This window comes from Ascaphus truei, chromosome 2, assembly GCF_040206685.1.
Source record: "Ascaphus truei isolate aAscTru1 chromosome 2, aAscTru1.hap1, whole genome shotgun sequence".
Classification (NCBI taxonomy): domain Eukaryota; kingdom Metazoa; phylum Chordata; class Amphibia; order Anura; family Ascaphidae; genus Ascaphus; species Ascaphus truei.
Window position 1 is genome coordinate 259,007,495 of NC_134484.1, and position 23,194 is coordinate 259,030,688.

Consider the following 23,194-nt stretch of genomic DNA (forward strand, 5'->3'; position numbering starts at 1 on the left):
AATGGTTTGGCTATTACTGAACTTAACTCCTTGAGAACTCTTTGATGTATGCCATTTTAACGGACGTGCTCGCCACAAACCCGGACCGGACCGCGGGGCTGAGGTGGGTATGTGAATACACCAACCTTAGACCACGAAGCTGGATCTGGATTGCGCAGTTCGTAGTCATTTGTAGCAGGGTCAGGTTGGAGAATGTAAAATAATCCTTAGACAAGCCAGGGTCAGGGTTGGAGACGTCAGGGTATTGATATCCAGGCAGAAGTTCGGCAACAAGGAATCAGGTACGCCGCTCTGCAGCGTAGCAGCCGTACTGCGGGAACAGCCTCTACGCGAGGAGCGGGAGCAGCCCATAATGAAGGCCTCTGCAAGGCAGGAATGCAGCAGACCTCAGGAAACAGTAAGCAGAAGGTTAGCGCTGGGAATCCAGCGCTTCAGCACAGGAACCAGGACATGGCATCTGCAATGGAGATATACAGCAGGCCCCAGGAACCAGCCCTCTGCAAGGAGAGAAGGAATCAGGCCTTAGGGAACAGGCAAGGCGGCGCTGGGGATCCAGCGCTTCAGCACAGGTACCAGGAAGCAGACCTTCTGCCAGGGGTGAATGCAGGAGGTCTCAGGAAGAGTATAAGATAGACACTGGGAATCCAGAGCTTCAGCACAGGAAGCAGACCTCTGCAGCAGGTGCCAGGAACAAGGTAAGAGCAGCACTGGGGATCCAGTGCTTCAGCACAGGAAGCAGACCTCTGAAGCAGGTCCCCGGAACAAGGCCAAGGCGGAAGTGTGTGGCAAACACTGTTACATCCAAGTAAACTTGGATTATGCTCGGCAAGAAGTCAAAGAAAGAGGCCAGTATAAGAACGGCAGATAGCCAATCCCAAGACATGGGTGTGTGGGAATTCTTCCAATTCCAGAGCAGAGAGACATAGCAGCATGATTGCAAACACAGGTGAAAGTACTTGCAATTGTAAGGGGAGGTTTGTTTGAGAGCACACCAGCTCTGCAAGAGTGAGCTCCCGCCAAACCCAGGAACGTATTCCTCACAGCCATAAGGGCCAGGTGTTTTATTTACTTTAATTTTATGAAGCCACCTATGAACTTCTTCCTCAGTTAACCAATTGTTCATTAATATAGAGGTTGTGGTTCCTCCTGTGACACTACTATTGAAATTCATTCTTCCCTGGTAAACACAGAGGCAAATTATTTGTTTAATACCTCTGCTTTTTCCTTATCTCCCATAATCTGCCTGCCCATCTCACACTGAAAGGCTCCTATATTTTCTTTTCTGATTTTTTGTTATTAAGTACTTAAATTAAGGTTGATCTTACTTTCTACTGTAGCGGAGTCCCCCTCCTTACCTCCGGTGAGAGGGGAATTGCTCCACTGTCTGGCTCCAGAGCTCCGCGTGATCTGCAGTGTGGGGGCGGCCATTTTGGTAATCGCGCATGCGCAATGCGGCGAGACATGCATGCGCAGTGTGAGGTGGTGCCGTCTTAGGACGGCTCCGCAGATGCAGCGCGGGACCACAAGTCCCAGGATCCTCAGGGGGGAAGAAAACCTCACTTCTTTCCCAGCCAATAGGGCTCAAAGGGCAGGAGGAACCGGATATTCTCTGCGCGCGGAAAGCCTGCATCTCCCCTAGGCCTGAACCCAGACATACACACCTGAACTCACTCATGCCTCCCTGCCATCTCTTCCCCTGTAAATGGTGTTAACCTTCTGATTTAATGCTGACTAACCTTAAAACTCACACCACAAGTTAAGGATCCCAATAGCCTGCACTCATGGTTACTGTCCCACACTCAGCCACTTCTACCACCCACTGTGGCCAAGCACACCCATCTACAGCACTTATTCCCTCACCTACTGTCTCTGTAAGTCTCCCACCATACCTCTTAGATTGTAAGCTCTTCGGGGCAGGCATTTCCTTTCCTATTGTCTGTTTTTGCTGCACTTATTGTATTATTTTAATTCCCTGTACTGTATTCTTTGTGAGGCGCTGAGTACACTTTTGGCGCTATATAAATAAAGAAATACAATACAATACAATACTTGTATCTGGAGAGAGGCAGCAAGAAGTACGGACATGTCAAGGGAGCAAGTAAGCTCCATGTCTAGGCCAGAACTTGAATAAGAGAATAAGGGGAATATCCCCTATACAATGCTCACAGGGAAAGTCCATGCATACATGTATCCTTATATCATTGTAATTATTCTTCCAAATAAAGCAGTACTCTTAGATTAGACCTCCATAGTCTACCATAACCGCAATCAGTAATAACACTTTCCAACCATAAAAAGCCACTTTGCATAGACTCCCAATAGCCTTGATCAGGTATATCTTATATGGTTGTCACAGGCTTGTAGGTACATAGAACAGTGAAACTTTGATGAACTGAATAGCAAGGAAATGGAATTGACTCACATGATAATCCGCTGGAGGACCAGGTGTTGCTTGGCGTGCTCCTACCGAAGGAGTATCAAGATGCAAGAGGTCGTGAATGGCGGTGCAACAGCTTTGGAAAAAGGCCCGTGCGGCTGAAACGCGTCAGAGTTCCTGCTGTGCTGTTTATTATGTGCCATTAAAACTTTTTGTACCCAGTACTCTGCAACCTCCAGCATCATTTTTTCCAAGGCTGTTGCACCGCCATTCACGACCTCTTGCATCTTGATAGGCCAGAACTTGCCCTAAGGCCCCAGGTAGGCCCCAATCCCTACTTAGAGGAGTATTGTATGGAAGGCCCTAGATAGGGACTCTCCCTCGTTGAGACCCATCACCCACACCACTGCGCCGTTGGACGGATGTCCAACGGCGACCTGTGGCCTTCGGACGAGACTGCACGTGACCACCATCTGTAATGTGTGAGGGGATTTATGCCGGAGGCACCGCTGCGTGGGACCTGATTCAACAATGTTGCCCAAGTATTCCCTAGTCTGGGACATTAACCAGGAAGGTGCCACGTGCACCTACACATCACTGGAGGGGATGGGGGGGTAACGCTACCTCACATTTGGGTGTGGGATTGTTCTGTGGATGCCAGGTGTACTTTGGGGAACTGCACAGGGGTGTTGGGTATTGTACTACTGTATTGTACTATTGCTGATTTATTTGTATTTGAGTGTGGTGTATGTTCGAAGCCATTATAGTAAAGCCCAGTAATAAATATAGTGTGGTTTTGTTATTACTGAGAGTACTGAGTCCTATGAGGAATCATCCTGTCTATGCTGGAATCCCTCATTGGTGGAGGCGCTGTACTTCAAGGAGAAAGAGCTCACCCCAAGCTTAATGCGGCAGAGGCTTAGTCTTCCTGTGAGAAAGCAGGTATAGCAGCACGCGTAGTTGCCGCGTAGTTCCCTTAGGCATAGGGAAAGGTGTTACATTTGGAGGCGATGCTGAGATGCAGACCTGGGGTGCCCAAAATTAGTACAACCAAATTATGTCGCTGATCATATCATTACCGTCCAAGTGGGAGGTCTATTAATAGGCGTTGAAAAGCTACGTACAACCTCAACAGGTGCTCGCCGACACCTCCTCTTATGACATCTGTTTAGTACTGGGGCAGTTCTCGGGCCTACATGCTGTAAATATCCTAGCCTGCCTAACAGACCCAGAAAAAGTATGTTGCACAGTGCTACTGTAGTTACCGGTGCTAGTTCAACCGACTTAACAGAAGAAGGAGGTCCTCTCACCTTATGGTTCCGTGGAGCGCTGGATAGTGGGTGCCCCATAATCTACCCGGAAATACCCCTGAAGATGGAGCTCTCTAGTCCCACCTTTGATATGCAGGAGCTTCCGATGGTTATGTCTTCACCTTTTCCAGAAAGTACTTGCAGGAGCGAAGCCAGTGCCACGTCCAGTCGCAGCCGACGGTCTGGTCAGGGCAGTCACAGTTCCCGCTGCTCGGATGGAGTTCAGATGCTTGCAGAAGCCATACAGCATTTGACTGGGAACAAGAGCGAGTCGTCTCAGACACAGCATTACCATAAGTTTCAAGCTTTTTCAGTGATATGGCCCACGCCAGTTGGAGAAGAGACATTCGGAGCCTGGAAGGACTACACCTTTCCAGTACTGGAGGAATGGTCTTGCACCGAAGCTTTTAAAAGACAGCGGATAATGGAGTGTCTAAAGCCCCCACCTCTACGATGGTGAGAATGCAGCGAGACCAGAATGCAGATGTTACGGCACAGAGGTTGGTGGACTTATTGATGCGGATCTATGGCCTAGAAGAGGACGAAAGCAAACTCTTGTTTAAGTTCTACAGTCTTAGACAGAAAGAAGGGGAAGAACTGCCTGAGTTTATTCAATGGATACAGTTTTGTGGAATCTACATTCCCACGATATAATTCCAGCCTCTGGAGTGGCTGAATATCTCAGAAAACAGTTTTTAAGGGATCTATACTCTCCCATCATATAGTCATCCAGTGTTCCTTGCAACAAGGAAGTCCTCCTACGCTTGAGGGGCTATTGGGCCTGGTGAAAGGGCATGAGGCCTATACACGTTACACACCCCCAAGAAACATAAATACTCCCACAAGGGAGAGATCAAAGGGGCATCAACCCAGAAGCCTAATGAGATGAAAAGTGCAGAGGTACGCAATGGAGACTGTTTTTAAGGGGAAAATTATATAAAGCTTTATTAGAAAAAATGCTAAATGGTGCTCTAAAAACAAAAGCAGTATATTATACGCCAAAATATAAGCAAAGTCTTAAGTGGAGTACCCCTCCAATAATTGACTGGATTGGATAAAGCTGTCCCCAAACGATGTCTAGCTGGTACAATGAAAATCCCACATGCACTGAGGTAAGGAAAAACACACACCTGCCGGTGTCCAGCATAAATAGAACATCTATGTGTATAAGGGAAACATAAGCCAAATAAATCCTGAAGCCAAGTCAGAGGTAAATAACAGTGGAATGGACTCACATCGGTAGCAAATCACCTTGATAAAGGGCTTGTAGCCCGAAACGCGTAGGTGTGCTGTTCGTTTCGTCTGTCCATTAAACTTCATTTTTTTATTGTGGGACCGCATCCTTGTTTTTTTGTCAGCAAGCACTGCACGTAGTGGTACATTTTTTCTCCTTTCTGCTCCTTGATATAAAGCTTTATTGCCTGTTCCTTTAAACAATACAGTAAACACAAATATACATAAAATAACAAACACCTATCCCTGTTTAAGGGCTAACTTACTTCCCCACTCCCTCTCTGCAAAGCTGGGGGAAAATGACCCTTACCCACTTATCACCCCAAAGTCTCAGTGGTACCTTAATGCAGATGGCCCTTCAGGTCAGTAGTGCCCGGGTAGTTGTCTGCTTGAGGGTCCAAGCATAGAGGTCAGCTCCATTGTGAGCTAAGGAATCTCTCTCCTGTTTTCTCACATCAGGCTTTTTGTGAGAGTTCTAATCAGCCAGGTGGAGTCTTGTTGATTGCCTGTGTGCAATTAACCAGCACACTGCTGGTTTTAGAGGCAATTTCTCTCAAACATTGATAAGTCCCTGTTACAATAACCCTCCTCCAGTGGCGCCTGTCTCCGTCTCTAGGGTGCCCTGGAAACCGGTACTTCCACTCCTCAAACAATTCTTCCCCCACGGGTGTTGGCGACACCCCGGAAAAGACTTTTAATTTACGATGTAATGGGCCGGACGACTGGCTTAGGTTCCCTTCCAGCTGCTGTATCGCTTCAGAGAGTACGTGATCTCCAGTCGAGCTGCGGTGTCATGAGAGGGGCTACCAGGCTTGTAATAAGGGAGTCATACCCAGTCGGCAGTCCCTGCAATCATGCGGGACACGAGGGGTTAATGGGATCTGTGTATATGTTGATCTGGATTCCTCTGCTTCAGCAGAATTGTCCAAGGTCTTAGATGTATTTCCCCAGCAGTACTGTGTGTTATTGTATATATCCTGTTATCATGATCGGGATATGAGGGGTTAATGGGATCTGTGTATATGTTGATCTGGATTCCTCTGCTTCAGCAGATTTGTCCCAGGTCTTAGATGTATTTCCCCAGCAGTAATGTGTGTTATTGTATATATCCTGTTATCATGATCGGGATATGAGGGGTTAATGGGATCTGTGTATATGTTGATCTGCATTCCCCTAACACATCTGTTTGGTTCCAGGATAAGGGTGCAACCTCCTGCAGTCTGTGTGGTAATTACTATGTATGTAAAATCCTGTCTTAGAGATTCAAAAGCCTTCAGCCCCATTGAAAGTAATGGTGCTATGTATTAACATGGAGAGAGGGGGAGAATTGTATTATATCCTTGACAATGGATAAAGTGGAAAATTATACCTTTTGCTGTATACATGCTAGTTAACATGCATGTTAAAATGTAACCTTACATTTATTGCAGGTATCAACTATGGTCCAGTCATAGCTGGAGTTATTGGAGCTCAGAAACCACAGTATGATATTTGGGGTAACACTGTAAATGTAGCTAGTAGGATGGACAGCACTGGTGTCTTGGGCAAAATACAGGTATTATTTTGTCTTTAAATCATTATATTGAATGTATTGTAAATATATACTTTAAAGCCAAACTTGCTGTACATGCTTTCATTGTAATGATGATACAGTAGTCAATGTTGAGATATCTTGCAACATATAAAAGATAAGGAGATAACCAGGGTACATGAAGATATACAGATGTATTGTACCGGCTGGGAAGCTTCCATGAGTTTAACAGATAGTTGCTCCTTTTCACATGTGTATGTCCCACTGCAATGCTCTGGTGGGAGTAATAATGTTGACTACATCTATACTTTATATTGCTATACTCTTTAAGCAGAGGAGGAGAATAGTGTCTCTAATGTGAACTAGTTTTATGTTTAATCAGCCTTATTGTCATGACAGAGCGCTAGCCCATGTGGTTTTTGGTATTTTTCTTATTCTAGTGTATGTTGTATTTTTGGTGGTATTTTGCTAGTGTGCTTACTGTGAAACCTGTGACCCCCTGCATGGGCTGAGGTCTCATAGTCCCCAGTAACCACTTAGGAAGAGAATAGGTGGGGACACTGTTTTGTGTATCCAGTATTCTCATTAGGTTTTGTGTTGTGTCTTCTGGGAGCCATGTGACCCCCCTGAAATAGCGGCTGTCCCATCGCTTCACAGAAACCACCAGGATAATGTATAAAGTTGGTGGCTCCCACAAGTGGTTGTGGCTCACACAAGCCTATGGTTACTGAGAGCGGGTGGGGGTACCCAGATATAGGACCACCCAATAAGTCAATAGTAGTTACTGCCGGATCAGTGTGCAATACCCCACATTGCAGCTTGATCCAAGCCTAAGTAATCATCTAAGTTCTGATGCCTCTAATGTATGCTTGTTGAACATCAGTTCAGAGTTTTATTCAATTCATTTACAGTCTTCAGAATTCTCCCATTTGATACATTATTAGACACACAGCTTTCCAGTAACTGTTCATCATTCAAATGAATTTGCTGTAGTTATATATTGATTTACTGTATGTAACAGACATTGTGGTACATTTATTTTTATAAAATTAGACCTAGTATATTTAATAAATTAGGTTCCCATATGAAAACTATGCCTCATGTAGGTCATCACTCAAACTTTTCCAATAGGCTGGTTAAGCCTATGGGAGACAGAAGGCATCAGTAATGGGACTCGTCTGAGGACTTCCATGGCAAACAACCGTGAAAAAAAATAAGAAAAAATCTATTATAAAATAAGAAACAAAAAAAGTCAGATATCAAATATACAATGGGATTTTAGAGATCTTTATATATCACAAACTATATAAACACTTCTTTAATTTAACTACAGCATGAAGCCATTGCTTTCAAAATTACAGTTAAAAAGAGAATTATTTAAAGAGATTTTGCAACGTTTTTCTCTCGTTGAGTACTTGAATTAAAATAAAGCCGATTTTTGTCTTTCAGCAAATATCACAACAGAAAAAGTATAGTGGACAAAAGTGACAAATGATTAAGTATTTTTAGTCTACTAATAAACTATTTACAGAATCATTATTAATATTTGATGAACAAAGGGGCAAAAATGACACAGGAAAAATGACTGTCCATTGTGATTACTGTACATACAGTAGGAGTAAAGAAACTATAAACAAACTAGAACACAAGTGTGCTTTCTTGAAATTACTGCTGCTTGTATGATTTGATGGGCTGGTCAAACATTTATTCTTATATGCGCTTATTTTCTCTATTTTAGGTTACAGAAGAAACAAGAAATATCTTGCTAGCCCTAGGATATGTTTGCACTTGCCGGGGAATAATTAACGTAAAAGGAAAAGGAGAACTGAAAACGTATTATGTACACACTGAGATGACACGGTCTTCATCACAAGGCAATGTGGCATCCTGAGCATGGGCGGATATTCTAAAAACAATCATTCTTTTCAGCATCCACTACAGTAGTCTGACATTAAAACATGCAGTATTTGTCAACAAGTTATCTCCACATTCACGTGCACCATATGGATGTGTTCACCACTTGTGTCTCAAAGCCATGGACACATTAGGAGCATTTCCTTCCTCCACTTCTTTACCAGAGACTGTTTTAGAACCAGTTTTGTACAAACGTGTCAAATGTTTTAATTGCCATTGTCTTTTGTAAGGTTAACTAATTCATTAAAAGTTTCTATGTACTTTGGTTAAGATATTTTGCTTCTTTTCTATTTCATTGTTTATAAACTACCTTTTAATAAATTGGTTCTTTTCACATTGAGACATGGACTCTGGGGTTACAAAAAATTATTTGTGATAAGTGAAGCATGAGAACTACAGTAAGTAGAGGTCTGGGATCAACAAGATTACTGAATAAATCTTAGTAGAAAATACAGTATGCAGTATCTTTGTCTCAAGTAGTTTTCTTGGTATCAAATGTGTCTTTACTTTTCTATTAATATATTTTTTTTTATCTGACATGGAGTACTGGAGATTTATTGGACCTTAAAAGTAATGACAGAACTATTTGAAAAATATGAAATAGACAGTCTTTTTTTCTGCTGGAGTCAAGAAACTAATTAAGATTTTTTTAAATCAACAAATTATCCCTGCAACTAATTCCTTGGAAAAGAAACCTCAGAAAAGTAATTTCAATGTTTCTAAAAACAAGGTACTGATTATTGTGGGCTGTTCATAAAGCCAAATATAAATAGTATTGCATTACAACTACAGTATCTGCTGGATCGCATATATGGCTATAGGTCAAAGTGTTTGAAAAGATGAAAAAATACAGATAACAAACAAACAGATAATACACAAAACAGAAATTCCTTGGCGCACTGTCAGATATTAAACCTGGCAAAATGGATAAAGTCCCATGGCCTTGATGATGGAGATATTATGTCCACAGTCCACAGCACTAGATTCCTTTGGATTAAAGCCTGATCTGGAAATACAAAGACAGAACAACCATTGCGCAGTACCCTATGGTCAGTTCTGCTCTCCCCCACCATTGCCAGCTACTTACTTAAAAGTAGATAAAATGGGCCTCAAAAGGTATCTTTACTTGCTTCACGGCTGGCTCCAATTGAACGTTGTGGCAAGCGACGGAAACCTCACTCCAACTCCACGTCCGCAACACCACAAACCGTAAGTGAAGGAAAGATAAGGCACCAATAGTGTGATAGCAAACATTTATTGCTAAAAACAACAGGGTGAACAACAGTGCACTCACATGCTGTTAATCCCTACATGCAGCATACAACGTGCCATCCGCTCTCATGGGAGGATGCCGGGGTGATGCAGGAGGAGGCTGGAGTTGGCGTGAATCCCCGCTTCGTGGCCGCGACTCGGAGCGCCTCGTCCTTCCTCTGATGACGTCACCGCTAATCAACCCCTTCTCCTCTCCAAACGTATGCACGCTGTATCACGTACTGAAGGCTCCACCCTACGCGCGTTTCGTGACTGCTGACGTCACTTCTTCATGGGTAATGGAGCAGTGGGTGCACTTGATGTTATTTATACACGTGCATAATGTCCGTGGAATTCCCATTGGATGATTGTCTACATTGGGACCTCCTACTAATCGCCCTCACATGAGTAATAGAAGACACTCTAATAAACAGCTGACTTAACTATTTCATGTCAGGACAATGACACAGACTATATCTTATACACTCTGCTACAATACCATTTGTAACTATTTCATGTCGGGACAATGACACAGACTATATCTTATACACTCTGCTACAATACAATTAATACATCAATAAGAATACATCAATAAAAATACATAAGAATATATAAAAAATATAAAAGAGCTAGCAATATTGTGGGGGTTAATTGAAACTAATAAGCAATCTCCTAACTTTTACCTATATAGAGGACCCAGAGAGAAAAAGAGAAAAAGAAAAACTGCAGATTTGGTAGAATTAGAGGACTGGTTAGCAATTTATTTTACAATAGAATATAGACCTAGCTATCCTTTAAGAATGCTGCCAGGTCAAATTCTATGTTGAGACCTCTCGGGGTCATGGTTTTAAGGGTATATATCCAGTAGCTTTCGCGTCTGGATATAAGGTTAATTTTATCACCCCCTCTCCAATTCTGCTTAGGGCATTCAATCCCTTTGCATATTAAACCTGCAGGGTTTTGACCATGTTTAATTTTAAAGTGGCTGGAGACACTATGGGCCTTATTCAGAAAGCCTCGATAAGGCCCTTATTGAGCACTTATAGACCAAAATGGCTACTGGTATTCAGATAGCCTCGATAAGTGCTCGATAACGGCCTGTATCGACGCAAAATTTTATCTCCGTCCGAAATTCGCTGACTGAGCAGCGATCAGGCCCTTATCGACCATTTTCGGAGGGTTGATAAACTCCCGCTATTCAGAGACCCGCGAGTCGGGTGTCGCGGCCCATCGCAGGCTTAAAAAACGATTTTCTCCCCAAATCCACTTCCCCACAAAATTGTTGGACAATTGGTGGGGAGATGGCCTCGATGAGCTGCGATGTGTCGGGACTTAGAAGAAATCAGGCCCCTTTCCTGCCTCGGATTGATGCCGGGGGTCTCCGGAGCTGATAGCCATTAATAGCAGCTCTGGACCCCCCCGGCGTGCATCCGAGGCAGGAAACATGCATGTACAGCAACTTCATTACCTTAGCGGCTAACCGCTAAGGCAATGAAGGGGTTAAACACCCGTGCCAGGCTTACAGTAATAAACATACAGTACAATACAATACAGTGGCTATCGGGGGTGGGTGAAGGGGGATTTTGGCCCTTAATGGCTGTTTAGGCATTGCGGGGGGGTTCCGGGGGGAGTTAACCGCTAAGGTAATAGCGCTAAGGTAATAAAGGGGTTAACCCCCTACTAAGGGGTTCCGGGGGGAGTTAACCGCTAAGGTTAATACCGCTAAGGTAATAAAGGGGTTAACCCAACCGCTACCCCCCCGCAAGGTCTAAACACCCATCCTTAGGGCTAATACCCCCTTTACTCACCCGTGAGGCCTAAGCACCCACCCCAGACTGACTATACCCACCCTATACCCATTGAGTAGTATAGTGGTACATCATACCCATATAATAATAATATGGGCATGATAAGCCTCTATAGCACTCAATGGGCACCCTAATAAAAATACAGTAATACACAAGACACACAGTAATAAAACCTAACTATACTCCCAAAAAACACACTTCACTAAATAAAATCAGTAGCCAGCTAATCCAATCAATAGAAGCAATTACAACATCAACAATTAATTAATTAAACCATTACCCAATCAAACCAATTAATCCCTAAAGCAACTCAAAACGAATAGTAACACTTACCAATGTAAACAATGAATTAATCCTACATTAATTAATGTAACCATTAAAAGACAAATAAATGCATTAAAACTATCTCTTTTATGTTTCCATAAAACACATTAGCTAACATAATATAACTTGAAGTACAAGCGAACACCAATCGCAAACCTTTTAATACATTAACCATAAACAAACAATCGCTTCCACATCATTAAATGCAATAACAAGCGAGAAATGCCCCCCAAATATTGGCATAATAATGTATTAATCTGTACCCGAAAGAGGTACAGATTAATATATTAGCAGTCAATGTGCCTCCCCCAAAAAATCAAAAAACACACCCAAAAAATAGACCTGTAAAAAGAGACATTTACAAACATAGAATATCTTACTTACCATTAGAAGCGGTGGCCCTCCGACTCCCGGGGTAACAGGAAGCTCACGTACCTTGAAGGCCTCCAACAGAATCCGATGCCATCATCCATCAGGATCCAGCTCAGGTACCCCAAACTTCTTTTTTCTTTCTTTACTCACCGTCTTCTATCTTCATCTGTAACCATATCTTGTTGTTCTTTATCTTCTTTCTTCATCTGTCAATCCATAAAACCCCATGTTAAATCCCAGCCGATGCTGTCTCGTCGGCTTCTTGGGCTCAAATGAGGCGTCACGGCCTTAAATATGGCTTGTGACGTCACATTTACCCTCACAATGGTTAACAGCCACCTGATTGGCTGTTAAAACCATGTGCAGACTTAAAAAAAAATTTTTTTGCTGTGACGTCACTTAAAGGGAATGATGCCAGCCAATCAGAATGGCTGTGCTTCATTTACCTTTAACATGACGTCAGTAAATCCAAGATGGCCGCTGTGTCACAAGGTATTTCAGCCAATCAGCGTGTGGAATTGGTTCCCACGATCTGATTTGCTGAAATACCTTGTGACACAGCGGCCATCTTGGATTTACTGACGTCATGTTAAAGGTAAATGAAGCACAGCCATTCTGATTGGCTGGCATCATTCCCTTTAAGTGACGTCACAGCAAAAACAAAAAAAATTAAGTCTGCACATGGTTTTAACAGCCAATCAGGTGGCTGTTAACCATTGTGAAGGTAAATGTGACGTCACAAGCCATATTTAAGGCCGTGACGCCTCATTTGAGCCCAAGAAGCCGACGAGACAGCATCAGCTGGGATTTAACATGGGGTTTTATGGATTGACAGATGAAGAAAGAAGATAAAGAACAACAAGAAATGGTTACAGATGAAGATAGAAGACGGTGAGTAAAGAAAGAAAAAAGAAGTTTGGGGTACCTGAGCCGGATCCTGATGGATGATGGCATCGGATGCTGTTGGAGGCCTTCAAGGTATGTGAGCTTCCTGTTACCCCGGGAGTCGGAGGGCCACCGCTTCTAATGGTAAGTAAGATATTATATGTTTGTAAATGTCTCTTTTTACAGGTCTATTTTTTGGGTGTGTTTTTTGATTTTTTGGGGGAGGCACATTGACTGCTAATATATTAATCTGTACATCTTTCGGGTACAGATTAATACATTATTATGCCAATATTTGGGGGGCATTTCTCGCTTGTTATTGCATTTAATGATGTGGAAGTTATTGTTTGTTTATGGTTAATGTATCAAAAGGTTTGCGATTGGTGTTCGCTTGTACTTCAAGTTATATTATGTTAGCTAATGTGTTTTAAGGATACTTCAGAGATAGTTTTAATGCATTTATTTGTCTTTTAATGGTTACATTAATTAATGTAGGATTAATTCATTGTTTACATTGGTTAGTGTTACTATTCGTTTTGAGTTGCTTTAGGGATTAATTGGTTTGATTGGGTAATGGTTTAATTAATTAATTGTTGATGTTGTAATTGCTTCTATTGATTGGATTAGCTGGCTACTGATTTTATTTAGTGAAGTGTGTTTTTTGGGAGTATAGTTAGGTTTTATTACTGTGTGTCTTGTGTATTACTGTATTTTTATTAGGGTGCTCATTGAGTGCTATAGAGGCTTATCATGCCCATATTATTATTATATGGGTATGATGTACCACTATACTACTCAATGGGTATAGGGTGGGTATAGTCAGTCTGGGGTGGGTGCTTAGGCCTCAAGGGTGAATAAAGGGGGTATTAGCCCTAAGGATGGGTGTTTAGACATTGCGGGGGGTAGCGGTTGGGTTAACCCCTTTATTACCTTAGCGGTATTAACCGCTAAGGTAATGAAGGGGTTAACTCCCCCCGCAACCGCCCCGCAATGTCTAAACATCCACTAAGGGCCAAATTCCCCCTTCACCCACCCCCGATAGCCACTGTACTGTATTGTACTGTATGTTTATTACTGTAAGCCTGGCACGGGTGTTTAACCCCTTCATTGCCTTAGCGGTTAGCCGCTAAGGTAATGAAGTTGCTGTACATGCATGTTTCCTGCATCGGATGCATGCCGGGGGGGTCGGGAGCTGCTATTAATGGCTATCAGCTCCGGAGACCCCCGGCATCAATCCGAGGCAGGAAAGGGGCCTGATTTCTTCTAAGTCCCGACCCATCGCAGCTCATCGACCCATCTCCCCACCAATTGTCCAACAATTTTGTGGGGAAGTGGATTTGGGGAGAAAATCGTTTTTTAAGCCTGCGATGGGCTGCGATGGGCCGCGACAGCCGACTCGCGGGTCTCTGAATAGCGGGAGTTTATCAACCCTCCGAAAATGGTCGATAATACCAGTAGCCATTTTGGTCGATAAGTGCTCGATAAGGGCCTTATCGAGGCTTTCTGAATAAGGCCCATAGTGTCTCCAGCCACTTTAAAATTAAACATGGTCAAAACCCTGCAGGTTTAATATGCAAAGGGATTGAATGCCCTAAGCAGAATTGGAGAGGGGGTGATAAAATTAACCTTATATCCAGACGCGAAAGCTACTGGATATATAACCTTAAAACCATGACCCGAGAGGTCTCAACATAGAATTTGACCTGGCAGCATTCTTAAAGGATAGCTAGGTCTATATTCTATTGTAAAATAAATTGCTAACCAGTCCTCTAATTCTACCAAATCTGCAGTTTTTCTTTTTCTCTTTTTCTCTCTGGGTCCTCTATATAGGTAAAAGTTAGGAGATTGCTTATTAGTTTCAATTAACCCCCACAATATTGCTAGCTCTTTTATATTTTTTATATATTCTTATGTATTTTTATTGATGTATTCTTATTGATGTATTAATTGTATTGTAGCAGAGTGTATAAGATATAGTCTGTGTCATTGTCCTGACATGAAATAGTTAAGTCAGCTGTTTATTAGAGTGTCTTCTATTACTCATGTGAGGGCGATTAGTAGGAGGTCCCAATGTAGACAATCATCCAATGGGAATCCCACGGACATTATGCACATGTGTATAAATAACATCAAGTGCACCCACTGCTCCATTACCCCTGAAGAAGTGACGTCAGCAGTCACGAAATGCGTGTAGGGTGGAGCCTTCAGTACGTGATACAGCGTGCATACGTTTGGAGAGGAGAAGGGGTTGATTAGCGGTGACGTCATCAGAGGAAGGATGAGGCGCTCCGAGTCGCGGCCACGAAGCGGGGATTCACGCCAACTCCAGCCTCCTCCTGCATCACCCCGGCATCTTCCCATGAGAGCGGACGGCACGTTGTATGCTGCATGTAGGGATTAACGGCATGTGAGTGCACTGTTGTTCACCCTGTTGTTTTTAGCAATAAATGTTTGGTATCACACTATTGGTGCCTTATCTTTCCTTCACTTACGGTTTGTGGTGTTGCGGACGTGGAGTTGGAGTGAGGTTTCCGTCGCTTGCCACAACGTTCAGTTGGAGCCAGCCGTGAAGCAAGTAAAGATACCTTTTGAGGCCCATTTTATCTACTTTTAAGTAAGTAGCTGGCAACGGTGGGGGAGAGCAGAACTGACCATAGGGTACTGCGCAATGGTTGTTCTGTCTTTGTATTTCCAGATCAGGCTTTAATCCAAAGGAATCTAGTGCTGTGGACTGTGGACATAATATCTCCATCATCAAGGCCATGGGACTTTATCCATTTTGCCAGGTTTAATATCTGACAGTGTAACAAGGAATTTCTATTTTGTGTATTATCTGTTTGTTTGTTATCTGTATTTTTTCTGCTTTGCCATACATGCCTTGTGGATAGGTTTGTTTTTTATTCCTGAGGCAGCCATCCCCCAGTCTACCAAGTTAGTTTGTGGGGTATCACTTATTGGGTTTCCCTTAAAGGGGATTCTCTCTTATTTTATTATTTTATTATTATTTTAGAGCACTTATTCATTTTTAAGTAGTGTATAAGTTAGGTTAATAGGTTGAGCGCTTAGTATATGTTTAGTTGTAATATTTTTCACCACAAGTTGTTTGAAAAGATACAGTATTAACTTCCTACTGTTGAGAAATGCGTGAACGTCTTCAAAGTTGGTTCACACATTTGTTTAGTGAATTTTGCTTTCATTTTGAATTTGAGATTTTGCAACATTTTAGCATTTTGCCATTTTTCACCAACATTTTGAGTAAGTGACTATGAACATTGGTCATATTATCTATGGCAAATTTGTTTTTGCAAAGTTTTTACAGTACTAAAAACATTTGAGAAATTAAATGACATTTATTTTTATGTGATTTAAATGTAAACACTACAAGCCATTCCTCTTAGGCACAAAGATAACGTGACTCTAAGTTAAATATATGTCCTTGACACCATAAAAAAAATCACATAAGTATTATTTTTTATATATATATATATATATATATATATATATATATATATATATATATATAGATGGACAGCCGGCACTCCAATTAAGCACAGTAGGGTAGGTGCATGTCCCATAATAAGTAGATAAACATACGATACCGTTCGCACGGGAGTCACTATTGGACTCATTTGACTACACAGTTCCAGGACATTTACGAACTAATTGAGACATATGCCCAGCAGATGGACTAGCTGCATTACCCAGCGCTTTAAGTGTTTACCCTATGGACATTTATGCATTATTTGAAATCCATCCCGATAATGTTATATGTTATGGCATAGTAATGCTCTTTGTTTCCTTATGACACATCGTCAAACATGTGTGTATGCTGTTTTTGTTCCCCACACACACTGACATGAATGTATCTGTGGGTTATTCTACCCCAACCCCATGCCTGGATTTGTTTAATGTTTCACATGTCGCTGTCACTGACTGACTAATACCTCTAATAAGACAAGGCTGACAGTTATTTGGTCTTTAATTTGGTGATCAAAACACAGAACCCCAGCAAGCTCTTTTTGGGAACCCCTGAGCCCCCACAAAATATATATATGTATATGTGTCAAAATGGAGTGCTATTGAGCATGGCATATGTATACAACAGACGACAGAGAAGACAAATGCTACATCCAACATGACAGAAACACACAGTAAAATACTTATATATTCTCTTGAAATAGGGTCATTTAGTTTAACCCTTTGGCCAAAGCGTTGTAAGCTTGCGAGCCACAACAAGGCAGACACCCGTTCGCAAGTCCTAACACTACCAGATAAAATACTAATGTACCTCTATTAGGATTAAAATTCTCATTTACCTCTATTAGGAGGGAGAAAGACCACAGTGGGTCTATATCCAGCAGAATGAAAGGACCTGCAAACTAGGGAAGTGGGGAGGGGCGGGCTCAAAACCTGGGAAGGAGGAGCCACCAACCTCCAGCAGCTGAAACAGCTGAGAATAGGTTAACAAAACACAGAACCCCAGCAAGCTCTTTTTGGGAACCCCTGAGCCCCCACAAAACATATATATATGTATATGTGTCAAAATGGAGTGCTATTGAGCGTGGCATATGTATACAACAGACGACAGAGAAGCCCAATGCTACATCCAACATGATAGAAACACACAGTGTGTTTAATTTGGTGATTACTGTGTGTTTAATTTGGTGATTATTGTGATTGTGTTTTGTGCTAATCAGCACTTATGCACCTGGATGGTGACATGACAGATTCCAATAGGTATCATTGACTGATCAGTAACTTTAATGAGACAAGGTTGACAGGTAATTGGTTTTTTAATTTGGTGATTATTGTAATTCTGTTTTGTGCTAATAAACACTTATGCACCTGGGGTGGGGAGTATATAAGTTTGGGCATTTCATTCCATCACTGCACTACCCTGAGGAAAGTCCTGTTTTGGGTCCGAAATGTTGGTTATTTGTGTCTTTTCTACAATATATATATTCTACAAATCTTAACCTGAGCGCTGTCTGCTGATTCCCATGCGAACGGTACGGTATTGTATATACATATATATATATAAACATACAATACCGTACCATTCGCATGGGAATATATATATATATATATTCTTTAAACTTACATTTTTCCATGGTATTAATTGCTTCATTTTATAACTTTTTTTCCTTTTTTATCAAAAGATTGTTTGTCCACATAAAAATGATCAATGGTTACTTCTTTTTTTAAAGTTTTATGCGTGACTTTTGGTATGATGCCAAAGAGGGCAGATGTATACTGTAGCTAAGAGCTCTTTTTGCAGCCCAACTGAAATCTGTCTTATTCCGGCACATAGATCATTCTACATGGCAGACAAATAAGATATACTTGAAAGAGAGATGTGAAATCCATGTATGGAGAAATATTTTAATAAAAATATACTGATGGATCCTAAGCAACATCTGAAAAAAACTGGATGAGAAGTGAGAGGTTTCTAAAATAATATCTGACCATGAGGACCAGAGCAATGGGGAAAATGTAAACAATACCAAACAAAACACTAAAGAACGTCACAAAGAGCACATCGAGATAGCCAAGACGGTAACCAAAGAAATAATGCCAACATTAGAAAACAACATTGAAAGATTTCAACGTTCCATCCATGGAAGAAATAAAAAAATAACTTATGATGCAAAGCACGAGGATCAGTGAAGCAGAAGGGAGGCAGGGCAACTGTAAAGATTATTTAACTATGATGCAATAAAACATTGATGATCTACAACAGAAATGTACGCTATTAGAAAACAAAGTGGATGACCTGGAAAACAGATTTAATATATAAATAATATCAGAATTATAGGAATACCGAGACTTTTAAATCGGCCAACTTATGGATTTTGCTCTAAATAGATACCAGAGCACTAGGGAGTCACAAGAAAATCAGAAGAGATACCATGAAGGTCGAAAGAGCTCACAGAGAGAAATGAGCAAGACTAGTTCTGGCACTTATATTAAACTTTGCAGACAAAAAGAAAATGCTGAGAGTGGTTAAAGAGTATTGTAACCTGCAATATGAAGGACCAAATATTGCTTTTCAGGACTATTTTACAACAGTAACACAAAAGAAGAAAGGTTTTAGTAAAATGCACAAGTCTCTACAAACAGAATACAAAATGATCTCTAGGCTACCCAGCTAACCTCAAGAATATACAATGATAAAGGAACCAACATTTTCATGGTAGCGGAACAAGCTGAGAAATTCCTGAAAGCAGACAATCTATCACGGAACTCACTGCAATGCAGAGAGTAGACGTAGGCCATGACAGAGATGCATGCAGGAAGAAAGCAGGAACACAGATCACAGAACAGTGGACAAAAAACCTGCAGCAGCCACATACACTGGCTGTTAACCTCACCACGTGTAGCTGAAAGAGACCGGGAATTGAGAGAAGGGAGCGAAGGATGACTACATACACAACGGGTGCTTTGAAGTAGATACAGGTTCTCTTCGCCAGATATTCACAATACATGTTATCTATGGAGATAAAGGACGGACCGTCTGAGAGACTAGAACACTTGATTATAGATACTGTCATAAATAAATGGGTACTGTTTACTGTATAATTGAATTGTAAGAATTGGTCAAACAAAATACAAAAACAATCAATCAAGTGTAACAATCCTTGCCGGACTATTAGGGAGGTTACATAAGTGTCTGTGATATTGGCTACTCATGATGCATTACCTTGTCAGGGGTGCTTGTCCTCTCAGTCTAGGTGTATATGCAGATGAAAATGATGGGCACCAGGAACTATGTAGTTGTGGAAATAGGTAATGTGTATCTGTACACATACAATATCTTCCCCAGATACATGCAGGTATTCATACAGTAGGGAGGTGCTTTTCCTTGAACTGGGGTTGGGGCCACGTTGTTACCTTCTTAAGTGACTCGATCACATTGAGGTCATGCATCTCTAAACTTCTAGGGTCACAGCTTGGGCTACCCATACTCCTTGCAGTTGAGGGCTCATCCTCCCTGTAAGCTGCTCTATTGACCTCACTTGCAGTACTCTGGTGCTGAGGAAGCAGGGGGTGTCTCTATAGCCATTAACTACACCTCATTCCCTCATTCCCTCAGGATCATTTTCCAGGTACTGTAAAGTGGACTTCTTATAAGTATTTTCCAACTAGGTTCCAGGGTTACGGTTAGTGTAAACCCTAAGGGACACAGGCCTCCATTATAGGAGCCTATACTCTTCCATTCTCTCATGGCCATGGACCTTACTTTAGGGGGCACTTCCCTTACAAACCAACAAAACAACAAACGGGTAAATCTATATACAGTACATCATCTTTCCCCCTACTCGGAACCTATTTACATTACTTAACTCTGATGCTCGTCTTATTTATACCCGTTTGATGTCACTGTCCCCAGGCAGAAAGGGCTTAACTCCGGATGAAAAATTGCTGTAAAAATTACAAAATGTATTGTGACATGTGCATCAATAGAATTGTCATTGTATAGGGTAGATTAAAGAATGAAGAACAGTTATAAGTCAGAAGGTAGCTGATACCTAAGAGTAAAAAAAAAGAACACGTCTATTAATACCTCTATTGAAAACAGGCGGTTTAACAACAGGTTTTGAATGAAAGTTGAACAATTTAATTTAATGAAGCTTATGCAAAGTTCCTATTGGTTGTTAGAGGTGTCTAAATATAGTGAATGCATACAAAAGTCTTTACAAATATGGGTTGATTGTTGTAACGGAAATGTTTATTGCAAATGTCTAGATCAATGGAAGGTCAGGAAAAATGATGAAAATAATATCATGGAATATTAGATGAGTAAACTCCCTGGTAAAAATAACCACAATTATAAAACATTTTATATTAAAAGCAGATATAGTATATCTCCAGAAAATGCACGTGGACCGTAAGAAAAGTGCTAACTTGCAAAGAAATTGTGTTAAGTAAAGTATACATCAGCAGTTGGGAAAGAAGGCAGGGCAGCTATCTTGATAAATTAAAATCTAACAGTATACAATAACACTAAGGGGAGAATAATAAACGTGAATATATAGCTATATGATGTTAAATACTCCTTATGTATTGTTTATGCTCCAAATGACAAGAATCCAGATATATTTATTTATTTGTTTTGAAGAGTTAATTGAAATGTTGCTTAAGATAAATAATATTAGTCTTATTTTGTAAGGTGATTTGAAGTGTGGGCATAATCCTGTACTACTTAATGGACAAACACAAAGGTAACTAAAAATAGGGATACAAACATACAATATATTCAGAAAGCACTTAACAGAACAGATTGCTGAGATCATTATACCAATAGAGTTTTTTTTATTAAATGCGATTAATTCATTCTACAGAATTGACTATTTACAGTATAAACGTATGGAACATCTACAAAGATGAAAAGAGCGAATATAGAAAATATTATTTTATCAGATCATGCTCTGGTGTGGGTGGAGCATATGGAGACCATACCAGTAAAATAGGGAAATTTAGAAGTTATTTAATCCACAACAGGAAATTTTGGGGACATCTCATAGCATGTTGGCAGAGAAATAAATGGAACAATTTTAACCATAAACAACACCCCTAATCCCAGTTTTGGAAATCTGCAAAATGGCATATAATTGTATACCCTAGTAAATAGGGTTTACTAGGGTATACTAGTAGGTATTTAGGGTATTACTAAATAGGTAAATAGTAGATAGTTTTTTAAAAGCAAGTGAGGAATTACAGAAAGCATTTAAGAAATGTAAGCAGTTTTACTCTGTCAAATAGAACAATTTATGTACAAAAGAAAAATGTATGTGAAAGCTGGTTGCAAAGGAAAGAGAACAACAGGGATTCCAAGATGTTTAAACATGAAATAAAGCAAGTAAATTATTGGGAAATCTGCTAAGAGATTTTTGAGAACAAATAACACCCCTAGCGTTTAATAGCAGAGGGGAAATGACCACAAATCAGAAAGAAAGACATGCCGGGGGGTTATTTCCAGGGGGGCCAGTGACTGCCAGGGAGGTGATTGCCAGGGGGAGTGACTGTGACTGTGGGGGGAAGTAGTGACTGATGAGGAGGGGGCAGCGACTGCGTGGGTGGGCGGTGACTGTGGGAGGCCAGGCGGCCAGACAGAGCAGTTGTCATCGGGCCCCGGCCCTTCCCACCTGCAGGACTCTTCCCCTCTCTGTCCCATGTCAGGCCCTCTGACTTCAGAGTGCGCCGGGCCTCCACTCATGCCGCTGCACGCCAGAAGCTGGGCAAAGTTTACTTCCGTTGTGCCAATGTCAGGGAGGCCATCAGAGGGCCCGGCGTGGGACAGCCACCATTGCCCCATTGCCATTTGTCCCATTGCTATTGGTCCGGGCCAGGGACACTTGTCCCTTCTGTTCCTCCCTGTTGGCGGTCCTGCCTACTGGAAGCAAGTGTGCTCATATTTTTCTTAATGAAAATCCATCCACACTCCGCGGTGATAACAACAACTATTGTTAACCCAGAACCTGAAGTGTATTATGAAGGTTAAACGGGTGTCGTTAATGAATTTGAATCTACAATAACATACCTCATTTGTCAGGTCCATGAAGCAGAACTCTTCTTATGGGGCCTATGCACTAAGCTCCGGTAGAAGAAATCACCAGGGTTTTTAAATCGCCATTTTTTACAGCGTTGCTATCACGGTATGCAGAAAGCCCCGAATACCAGTGATAGCAACATTTGCAAAAATGGCGAGAAGTCGGCGATGTGAAGATCGCTCCCCTGATTAGGGCTCACCCGGCGAGTTCTTTCTTCTTTCTGCTGCAAAAAGTGAGAGACGCTTCTCTCTGCACAAATCTTGCCCAAATTTTTTTTTTTAATTTACATTTTATTACTTGTGTATGTGAGCAGGGGACTCCGGAGCAGAACCACATTGATTTCAGGTCTGGGGACTCCCTGCTTCCCGAGATACAGGCCCCATTATTAGGGTACCAGTATGCATTTGATTCTCATGGTCACGTGACGCGGGGCATTTCAATGCATACGAGATACAGGCACCCCATAACGGGTCCTGTATCTCAGAAAGCAGGGGGTCTCCGGACCTCAAATCAACAAGGTTCTGCTCCGGAGACCCCCTGCTACAATACACTAGTAATAAAACCATAATTAAAAATTTAACACATTTGTTACCGGAGCGGCTATCTGCTATGGTAATGAAGCTCCTTTAATGTAATTT

The 23,194-nt window shown here is 41.6% G+C and overlaps 1 protein-coding gene across 2 annotated transcripts in view; it reads left to right on the forward strand.

Moving 5' to 3' along the window:
- The window catches only part of ADCY2 (adenylate cyclase 2), a 1,451,375-nt gene extending 1,442,514 nt beyond the window's left edge, over nt 1–8,861 (forward strand). For both annotated transcript variants that reach the window (XM_075586169.1, XM_075586170.1), the window contains exons 24-25: nt 6,351–6,475; nt 8,190–8,861. In XM_075586169.1, coding sequence (XP_075442284.1) covers nt 6,351–6,475; nt 8,190–8,342 — 278 coding nt within the window. In that variant the 3' untranslated portion in view covers nt 8,343–8,861. The remainder of the gene's footprint in view (nt 1–6,350; nt 6,476–8,189) is intronic.
- Nucleotides 8,862–23,194: the final 14,333 nt, after the last annotated feature.